Raw genomic sequence first — 11,699 nt, forward strand, 5'->3', positions numbered from 1 at the left:
TTCGTTCCGTGCCACATCAATTTGTTCCACACATAATAACTAGAAAATCTTCTTTGGAAACCACTTCACACCATTGATATTGTCCATGTTTAAAATTTGTTCAGCTCGGCCACCTGGTCTTACAAAGCCAACAGAATTTAGAGAGTGTTTGTTATTTAAGTGCCATGCAAGATCCTTACCATGGCTATCAGAACAAATTAATATTTTCCCTTTTGGTTCTAGGTCTTCTACATAGCCCACTTCATCATTATCATCATTGTCTTGACGTAAAACATCATAAATATTATTTGAGAAAATATTTTTTTCTGTAATTTCGACCTTTGTTTTTTTCTTATATTTTTCTGGGGGTTTGTTTTCTTACACATTTAGAAAATGCCTGTTCACTCAGGGTCTTAGTTGAAGTTTTCTCATGGGAATTACTTAGTCTGGCAGAAAGAATGTGGTTTGATGGAAGGCTAAGTCTATTTGACGAAAGTTTCTTTTTTACAACTGTAGCATATGTTTCCTCAGATTTTTTTCTCAAATTCCACAATTTTATTTTCAAGTTTAACTATTTCCTCTACTTTCAGCAACAAGAGATGTTCCAACTGAACTTTTTCATCTTTGTATTTCTGTATTTATTCTTGGGCTTTAATGAGGTCTTCGTGTAGAGATTTAATAAGGAGGTCAGAATGTTGTAGTTGTTGTTCCAGTAATTCATTTACATCTTTCATGTTCATGTCCAAAATTTAGTATGCCATTGTGTTCTCCTACCTTTGCCTTAGGATATTCAAAAGTGTTTACTACTTGTTTTAAAATATATTCCATATAATGAGAGGTACTGTTCACAATTTTGGAACTTCCTGGTCATTTTCCTGAAATTTCTGTCTTTTACACAAGAGACAGTGACAGAAAAACTAGGTTACCATAAGTTTTGTATGCTCACAGGGTTCCAAAACTTCTTACTGATAACCTCAAAAAAATAATAAGAATTATACTATAGACTTTCTTTTTGACTTGTTTTGGTATGACTGAAGAAAGATTTAAAACATCTGGATTATAAGTTGTATGTTTGAATTACTGGTAGTTCTTAGGGTTTTATATCTGTTGTTTGTTTGTAATTCTTTAGTTGTTTCTTGTTGCAATGAAGCAACTGTATCTATATTCTGGAAACAGATCTAACAACCAAAACTGTGAGTAGTTGTTGAATTTTTACCATGAAAGAGTTGAATAAAGTGTCAAAAGGAGTTGAAAACTACAACTGTTAGTGTTCAAGGATCTGAATAAAGTTTATGTAATGGTTTTAATTGAAAGAAAAAATTATAAGTCTGATTCAGTAGCTAAAAGCAATAGAAGTTGAAGTGGTATGTCCATCTTAATGACCAAAGACTTCTCGATAATGCAAATTTAACAAATGTGTTTGTTGATAGATATTACAGTCATTATAAGAGTGGAATTAATTGAATGGTTTTTAGAATGGCCTGTTATTTCATCGATGGAATGACATTAAGACAATAACCAACATTAATTTAAATGTTCATCAAGAACAGTAGAGCCATAAAGTGTGAAAAATTGATTAGTTATGGCAAATTAAGTTCATCATCATTACCAGACATTGGTTATTTTATACGGTTTGGTTCATTTATATTTTACCCAATTCTTTTTTTATTTTCTTATGATCTTTCTATTTTGTCCGTATTTGCATAAAACTTACTGTTGTTTCCTTTACTATTACAGGTGAAGTGTGCTTAAGAGCTTAGCTTTATTTTTAAAGGTTAAGTGGCAGAGAGCACTGTAAGTCCTATCTTCACCTCCATAATATGGGCATTTTTCCATTCTCTTGGTAGTACTCTTTTTATATTTTCTCCCTTTTGGTATGTAGTCCAAAAGAAACATGTGGGAATCAAAAAAATTTAATTCGAATAATAAAATATCTATTTGGTATCACCTTAAAAAAAATTCTAAAAGTGTCTGCCCTAGTTTTGTTGTGTATGTAGGCATAAGCCATGACTAAATAGATAAATACCTCATCTGTCGTGTAGATTGTTAAGGAATTTTAGAATAAATATTTACATTTGTTGGTTAAATTTTAAAGAATTTCTAAAAATTAAAGTTTTTAATTAAAAAACACAATTTATGTAAGTGATTTTAATAGTTACACAATGTAAAATAATCTATTAGATCTTGAACAAAATGGTAGAAGACATATGTCTGTTAAAACTGTTAACTAAATGTTATAAAACATTTGAGTTAAATTTTGGCCAATGTGATTAAAACCATGATAGATTCCTTATGAAGTTCGTAATTTCTTAGAAAATTTAGCCTTTAACGCTTTGCCAGCTGTACTAGTGGCACCAATAGAACAATATTAAACCTTATGCTTTTTTACGACCTTATTTTTAGTAATAGAATTATGGAAAATGTCTCATGTTGAAGATATAATTAATAAAAATCTTAATAATATAATAAATAAATAAAAATTATTTTTAAAGGTTATTTAGAAAAGACGCCAAACTTTTTGTATTTCATTGTTTAAACATTAAAAAAGTATATGGTTTATAAAAAAACTAAATAGTGTTTATATGTGTATTAATTATAACTTTAAAATTATATATCTTCCATAACACTCAATAAAAAATAAGCTTGTGAAAGAGCATGAGAGGTTAAGCACTGTTCTTATAGGAAAAATAATAAATAATAATACTATAATTAAATAGTGTATTTTATTTTTTTATTAACAACAGTTTTTTTTATAATGTAGAAAGTTTCATTCAATTTTCGTCTGTTATAGGCAATCAAATGGTTAAATATAGCATAACCCATCACATATACTCGAAAGTTATTTTTAAGAATAATTTGATTTTGATTTTGTATTATATTGGAATTGAAACGATGGGGACCCAAGCGATTTCCCAATCCATCTTTGGTGGTGTGAAAGTGGTGAAATATTCTGTTTAGTACATAGAGGAAAAGTTTGCCCCAAAGTTTTGTACCATTTTTTATTCAATGCTCAGACTGAGCATTTCTCTTCATACTCTTTCAGTTTATATTTTTTCTTGTAGCTAGATCATTTTACTCTGTTTTTTACTTTTAGTATTTGAACTGTTTGTTTTGTCAAGTATTATTTTGTTGCAATTTTAATGGTGACAATCATTTTGAGTTTTTTTCAAGTTATAACAATTTTGTATAGTAACAGTTAAACAGAATATGCTTTTCTACCATATTAATTATTTTACTTTATATAATTAAAACTGTAGCAAATGAAACTTTAAATAGTTTTAAAAGTATGTATGATTTGTGTTTAGAGTGAGAAATTTTGCCTTTACATTGTTATCGTACAAAGTTTATGCAAGTCGGTGAAGACTCACAAACTGCAGTTCTCGCACGAAGAGAGATGGCTCCACCATGAATCAGGTTTCATGCTGAGGTCAAGGGATATTTTTATTGTCCGTGTCGGCAGTGGTGGCACGGAGGGGAGCAAGTTAACGATGTGACTGGTACCACGTTTGGTGCAGACTAATGCATCTATTGATTGCCAGGTGGCTGGTACTGCCACCCCAGCCATGCTACCCCAATATAATTAATCTTACTCAGGGATTCCACCTCGAGTTCCCATCAGTGTCAGAAACAACTTTAATAAGATTGGGGCCGTGAGTCAGCGTCGATGAAATGTTGGCTTGCGTTCACAGAGTCAGTTCTCCTGATATTGACAGTTGTAGAGTTACTGCCTACATTGATGGACTCTGCCGACCCTCACCCCCTCACCACCTTCTCGTCACACTGGAACACATGGCTCCTGCCACTTGCAACTACTTCGCTCTACATAAACTTGAAAATGCTATTGTATAAACCAAAACATGGAATATATAAAACTAATTTAAACCAAGAACATGACAATTTCACATTATAAAATTATAAATATTTAGAATTAGCAATTCATGAATAGAAATAATCATTATCAGTACTTAACTTTAGTATTAAAATATAATAATAATAATAATTGTCTTGTTATCAAAGATTGCAGTATATTATCTGTTGACCAAGTATTCTTAAAATTATTTCAAATTACCTGGAATATTCCTTGAAGACATTTCACAGGATATAATTATGTGTAAGGATTTTTTTATTTATTATGTAAGCAAAATAAATCTTTCACTATTTCCACATGTTGATTGCGGAACACTCTTCCAGATATTATTGGAATTATTGACAAGTGCCATCGCTTTAGGGCTGAGGTTAGGGCCTTTCTACTACGGATTCGGCGGGAGTGACGGTTGGTGGTTCTGTGGTTGCACTTGGGGTAACTGCGTGTAAGCTGAGTGAATGGATGATGAAAGCTGATAAGGATGTCATAATTCTTTTAGTTGATTATTGTATTAAAGATATTTTTATTATAGTTCAATCAATATACTCAAGTTTTAATTTTTTAATGTAAAATTTTATGTTGTGTCTTAACTAACTATTAAACATACTTTAGTTTTACATTCCAGTTACGATATTGTAATAGGAATGTTTTTATTTTATTTTCTTTATTTGTGTTTAGAGGTTAAGTGGAAGAGAAGACTTTTTAGTCCTAACTTCGCCTCTATAAATAAAGGCATTTTTCATTTCATTCCTTCAATTTCAAAATTGTACTTGTGTATTATTTTTCTTGTTGTTCAGTTAGGGCAAAAAGCTTATGAAAGCTCTCATTTAATACAGACAAAAGACTCTTTGCCTTGCTTCGGGACTGACAGGATCAGTAAGTTTGGGGATAGGTGACGCCACATGTCGAGATCCCATGTTACATGGAAATCACTACGAGGAGGGATAGTGGGCTTTATGTCAGTCATATCACCATGGAAGAAGGAAAGGTTAGCTCTGTCCAGCCTCTCCATTCAAAGCAAGCAGAAGATAGCACTCCCTAATGTTTAAAACAACAGCCTATAACGAAGGAACAATGGGTTGGGGTAGGCAGTGACGCACCCTGTCTGGCATATAGTAGCATTGGTTCCCTAGGTAATGAGCCGGAGGAAACTGCTAAACACATTCTTTTGGATTGTGAGAGGCTTCAGGTTAGGAGAAGAACCCTATTTGGAATCTCACAACCAGATGATGAATTCAACATCACCAATGGGTAGAAGCTCTTGGATCTTGTTGAAGGTATAGGGGTAGGCAGGCCCTACTAGCAGAACTTGGGCTGCACTATAAGCTTAGATTGACATGTATGGAAATAAAAGCCTTTTATACCCCCCTCTTTAGTTTAATCAAACATGTTATAACACTAAGAGAGCTCCCTCTATCCACTCCAACAGTATATCATCCTCCACAGTAAACTAGACCTATACATCAATCCTTTTACCCCAATATCTTGAAATATGCAGTAGTGATGTGTACTACACAACATCCATGTGTTAGCCAAGATGCCACCAAGTGTCACATAGGTTTTCACTCTACCCAGTGTACAACTGCAAACTAGACAGAGGTGAATACTCTTGGGTCAACATTGAAATAATTCTTAATACATGTTATGAGTAGTAAATAATATTTTTTATATAATTGGAGGTTTTGTTTTCTTGCAGAATATTAGTTTTTAACCAAACACTTTGGTATCCTTTTGTCTGTGGCTGTTTCTGAAAATTTCATCACACAAGTAGTTTGTTTTTTACTCACTAGACTGGCTGTTGTGATTTTATTTTCTTGTAGTAACTTGTATATGTTATTATTTATATTAGCAACAGATCTCTTGTATTCACAATGCTCTTTCCATATTGTTACATTTTATGGATTTTATTTTGTATTTGTTGATTATATTAATATGGCATAGCTTATATAGAATTTAAATACCAATAAGATCTAAGAGGAAGGTGAACTGGAACTAAAATCAACAATTCCCACAATATCTACGTTACGTGTAGAAAACTCGGTTGCTCCACCGTGCTTTGGGATTGTGTCTAAAACATTGTAATGTACTCAATTGTGCACCTGATGAGAATGAGAATACCTCTTCACCTAGATTACACTATATTTTGTAGTATAGGTGTCTCTGATGTCAAAATAAAGGAAAGAGTTCGTTTTGAGCTTCTTTGTTGCTGACGAATCTAGGAGTTTAATCTGTGACATGTCAGATTTCAGACGCTGCACTAAGTTGTGAACTGGAGCTTAACTCAACAAGATCTATTGCACATTGATTGAGATTTGAGATATAGTCTTTATGTAACTACTAGAGTTAATTTATATAAATTCTTGGACGAAACTAAAAACTCATAATTATATGAAATGCTAAATGTTAGTTACCAATAATTAAATAATAATATTTATTTAAACTACTCATTAGAGTTTATAAACATTTGGAACAAACTAAAAAAAGCTAGCATTAGATGACATGCTAAGTGTTCATCTACATTACATAAATTGTAATAGTATTTAATCTACAATTTAATTTCTATAAAACTTGGAACAAACTAAAAAAAGCTAGCATTAGATGACATGCTAAGTGTTCATCTACATTACATAAATTGTAATAGTATTTAATCTACAATTTAATTTCTATAAAACTTGGAACAAACTAAAACTTTAGTACTGTATGACATGATCAGTGTTAATAGCCAATAAATAAGTTATACATAGGAGTTAGTTAATAAATACTAGTTTTAATTTATATAAACACTTTGAATAAAAAAAACCGATATTTGATGAAATGCTAAATGTTAATTGCCTATAAATAAACTTTAATAATAATATTATTAAATAGTAAATGGTACACACACACACACACACCAATCTGCTTATTGTAAGCAGTTACATGTGGGTTGCAGTTAAAAATAGTTCAACTGTTATTATCTTGAAGAGGCGAAAACAACTAATTGGTGACAGTCTAGTACATTGCTAGTAATGAAATGTTTGTTTAAAAACAGAGATGTTAACAATATGGAAAGATAATAGGCCAGACAAGGTTGAGCCTCAGATAATGGGGATCTAGTGAAGGTTCTCAAGCACCTGATATTGACAACCTAGAAGCATTTGTCAGACTATCGACATCGCATGACTTAATGCTCGAGGCGGCTCGACTGTTATCCAATCTCATTGGTGTCTGGTACCGACACTCCAGGTGTCCAGAGTGAACTGTCTCCAGAAACTTACCGTTTCTGTCCGTTTTGTATTGTTAACTGCTTCTTGTGATTAAATGAAACCCAACTGTTGCTGTGACACTCTACTATGAGTCCATGTCACATTTTCTTTATTGACAAATCTCATGAACTCTTTTCAGATTAATATTCTTGTAATATTACCTAACTAATATGAAATTATTATTTTATTACAAATTGTGTTTGTCTTCGATCCATCCTTAAAAAATATATATATTCTTTGCTGTAAATCTAAGATTCAGTAATATTTGAACCAGTGGAAAATTTTATAAAATATGTAAAATAAAAATAATGAAACTTGTGACATGAATTTTATTTAGTACATAAAAATTCCAGATGGCTTTCTAGGGTACCATTTACCTCAGACGTATGACAAAAACTGTATAGCATTTTTAAATTTTAGAGATTTATATTGACAGAAACTACATTAGAAATCAGATTTCTAATGTAGTTCTATCATGATAGATTCTAAGATTCTATCATGTCAGATTTTTTTCAGAGCTCATACTTTTAGAATAGGAGGTAAACATGATTTTAGAAACATCATTTCTACTAACTTGAAGTATGAAATTTTTGTTCTACAAGTAATGTTGTATTATGATTTCTTATTTCTATTCATTACTTATAATATAATAATATTCGTTACTTGCCATAAAAACGTATGACATTATTGAAAGTCATGGTATACAGCTTATTGATACAGCCAAGTCATTAAGTACAAAAAAAGTACAAAAATGAAAGTAGATACAAAAGTTAATCTCATCAACAAATCGTTAATGATTAAAAATCCATATTTTTGGAGTTAAAGAATTCATTAAAATTGTAAAATGAAGTCTCTAATAATCAGGAATAGAACATTTTTTAATATTAAAGGTAAATCGTTTTTTATTTAAAAAAAACAACACTACAATATGACTTGTTAGGGGTTTGCTTAAACAAAAGAGTCCAATTTCAGCATTTTTTCGATTACGAGTGGTGTGTTCATGAATTTTGTGTTTAACATTTAGGAAATTTGGATTTTGATAGTTTTTATTACTATCAACTTTATTTTTTTTATATGGTTAATGTGTTATTGAATGCAATAGTCAGTTTTATATTTTAATTACATATTAGATTTATTTAATATTTTAATTTAGGCTAATATTATGACAATTACCTAATATTTATGTATACATTGTGTACTAAACGAATAAAGGAATATTGCAATGATCTGTTGTTTTTTTTCATAACATTTATGATGCATTTTTAAGTATTAGGCTTAAGCTTGTTTAGGTTGAAATTGTTAACAATAACTAAGAATTAATTTTTCATTTATTAGGTTTATATAAATTTAGGTTTACTTTTTAAACAAAACAAAATATATATATATGTGTGTGTGTGTGTGTGTGTGTGTGTGTGTGTGTGTGTCCTTGTGTTTATCAACAGGTATTCTCTAAACATGTATAGGGCTACATTTCTTATTGCTAATGTATTGCTACATTTAATATTTCCAGGGCTATTCTGTAGCATTAAACATTTAGCTGAACTGTTTTGTCACAATAGTTTTTAATTGAATTTTAATTTACAAAGCAAAATTTATTGTTATACTTGTTTATTTAGATTTAATCAGATAATTTGTTTAAATATAGTCAAAAACAAAAACTGACTCATTATAAAATGTATCAATCCAAAATGACCCAATTTACAGTATCAGTTGAAATGCTTAATTAAAATAGTTCCTTATCACTGACCTTTAAAAGACAATCTTTGATCCAAGTTGTTTGGTTATTTTTTCATTATTATCTCTCAATATTTCAGTGCACTAAACTTTTTTTACCATAACTTTTTTAGAAGTAAATTAACCCATGAAAAAAGTTGTAATATAAAACTATAATTGTTAAATAAAAATACATAAATAAAAACATTTATAATGTAAGTATTTTTAGAGTTTTTTTAGGTGGGGGGAGGGATATATTAACATTGCCCAGCCTAATACAGGGGTGTAAACCCCTGGTCTCAAAAATATTTTGTGAACTGTAGTTAATTGTAATTAATTCCTATGACATCGAAGTTTAATAATTTTTATTTTGGTATGACAAAAAAATAAGGATGTTAATTTAGAGAAATTAATTAAAAAATGAACAAATTACTAAAATCCATAGTATCCTACATAAATTGAAAAATGCCCACTCAGCTGGTTGGGATGGAATTCCCACTCATTTAATAAAAACAGTTGCACTACATATATTAAAACCTTTGACTGATGTTGATGGTGATAAGATCTTCTTGTCGGATTCTTCGAATCCAAAATGTACATTGTACTAATAAAATCTATAAAAGTGTTGAAAGGTTTACTATTGTTTACTTATATCAAACACTTTTTGGGGCTACATTTCTAATGTTGATGGTGATGTGTTTTAACAGGAGGTTTTGATGGCACCAGCAACGTGCTGGCTGGCAAGATGTACAACATCCCTGTGAAGGGCACACACGCCCACGCCTACATAACCTCGTTCTCTGATATTGCCGACCTCCACCATAAGGTACAACTTGTTATTATGCTTCAGCTTTAGCTAACATGTTAATCTAATGTTCACATTGAACATAAACAGCAAAAATATAGAATTTTTCTTTGTATTCTTCAAATACTGTCATTTTGTTTTCTTTTAAATTTGAATTTTAGTAAAGTATTGGTATAAACAGACTAGTTTTTGGTTCCATTGTGTTTTATTAAAACAATTAATTTAATTTTCAAATTATTTATTCAAAATATCTGCAAGCTATTAATTATATAATATATAATAACAGCTATTTATTATAAAAAATTTAATTTTATGAAATATTGGTTTCTAAACATAATGATAATTTGGGTTTACCTCCTTTCATTGATAAACTCCATGATCCTTCTGTCAAATTACTTTGCAGACAATACGACTAGTTAAAAGCATGTTGTTGGAAAAGTTTCTTTTAAAAATATGTTTGCTCATTTTTATAAAATGTTATCTTAAAAAAAATTAAGGTTTTAAATTAATATATGATTTTTAAAACTTTGCAAGTTTTGCTTGCAATTTATTTGTCAAAGTACTAAAATATTTTAAGATAGTTTATTGTGATAATTTTGCAGTTTTTAATTCATATTTATAAATTTGGTCACAGTAAACTACATATAATCTTTATTATTTTATCTGTTAGTATGGGTTCAGAATTATTGTATTTTCTATTGTCTTGTGAAACTCCTGAAGAAAAATATACATTCTAAAGAAAATTCTCAAATTGTTTTTAAATTTTAACCTTATTTATGTATAACGTTGTACTATTAAAAAACCCAATATTTATAAATAAACTGTATAAACTGAACTCTGCCATAACCTTTTTATAAGTATTATCACTTAGAACTAAGCACAAATTAAAGCAGACGGAATGCTATGTGACAATGCACAAGCAAATAGGTGTCCTTTCAGTATTAGGCTTTATATAAATTGTGAACTGTTCAAATCTAGATCGGAATTAACTGGAATTTGACTTAATATAATTAATTGTTTACTATTTTTATAACATGGTTGGTGGTTACTCTTAGTTCTTATTGATGCTTGAAAACTTGTTTACATTTTTTATTTTTAATGCTGAGTTTTGTTTTTTATAAATTCAAATCTTAATTCATGTGCACCCTTTATGAACACATATATTCCACTCTAGTTAGTTTTATGCTTAATCTGTTGCTTAACTTGTTGGTGTAATAGACTGACAAGTCTGTCCTGTTCCATTTCCTGTATGTCCAACCATACAATGCACATTTCAAAGTTCATCCCATAAATTACAGGAGCAGTAAATTTTGATTGTGTTGTGCTGCATTTCGGCTTAAAATTAGAAAAACTAAGTAAATTAGTATGTTTGTAGCTTATATTTGATTCTGCATTCATGCTGAAATATAAAATTATTCACTCAAAATATCTTCAAGCTATTGATTATACAGTATGGTAAAAAAGTCCTGGTTTAATATATTTTTTACCAATATAGATAAAGTAATGAGACTTGGTATATCAATAATAGCCATAAATGTCTAGTTTTTAAGGTATTAAAACTTTTTTATCCCTTATGGGGGACGGCCCACGAGGAGAGTCAGAGACAAAATTCTTAAATAGCAGCATAGGTCGAGTTTTATATCAAATTAAAGGTCTTAGTTAGTAGAACACATTGCCGCAAACCGGACCTCAAAAGGTTCACTCTAACTGAAATGGCGGCGTTTTAAAGCTATTCGTCATATATCTGTGATGCGATGAATTAGTTCTTCTGTGTTGGCAACATTCATTGCAACAATGGGATTTCCGGGATAGTGTATTGGTCTTGAAAACTCATTAGTGTTTACATCCTTTCTATTCAGTGAAAGTTGTTTTTGACATTCCTGTTGAAAGTCCAACTGCAGGGTCATTAACTGTGTATCTTATCATTCTGAGGGTAGAATGCGTTTAGACAGGAAACTTAATTTTCCTCATGAGCTGTTACAAAGTCGATCTTAAGTTAAGATTTGTAAAGTGTATATTGGGTTTAATTTAATTGTTAACAGTGACTAGTTGTGAATCTTGTGATAGGGATGTCTCTGACTGAGACTGAGAG

General features: G+C 30.3%; 1 protein-coding gene across 1 annotated transcript in view; it reads left to right on the plus strand.

Moving 5' to 3' along the window:
• LOC124362979 (nicotinate phosphoribosyltransferase) overlaps positions 1-9,673 on the plus strand; it is a 52,742-nt gene extending 43,069 nt beyond the window's left edge. Inside the window, exon 6 of the mRNA XM_046817904.1 lies at positions 9,510-9,673. Within this exon, the coding sequence (XP_046673860.1) occupies positions 9,510-9,658 (149 nt within the window). The 3' untranslated portion in view covers positions 9,659-9,673. The remainder of the gene's footprint in view (positions 1-9,509) is intronic.
• Positions 9,674-11,699: the final 2,026 nt, after the last annotated feature.

Source organism: Homalodisca vitripennis, chromosome 5, assembly GCF_021130785.1.
Source record: "Homalodisca vitripennis isolate AUS2020 chromosome 5, UT_GWSS_2.1, whole genome shotgun sequence".
NCBI classification, from domain to species: domain Eukaryota; kingdom Metazoa; phylum Arthropoda; class Insecta; order Hemiptera; family Cicadellidae; genus Homalodisca; species Homalodisca vitripennis.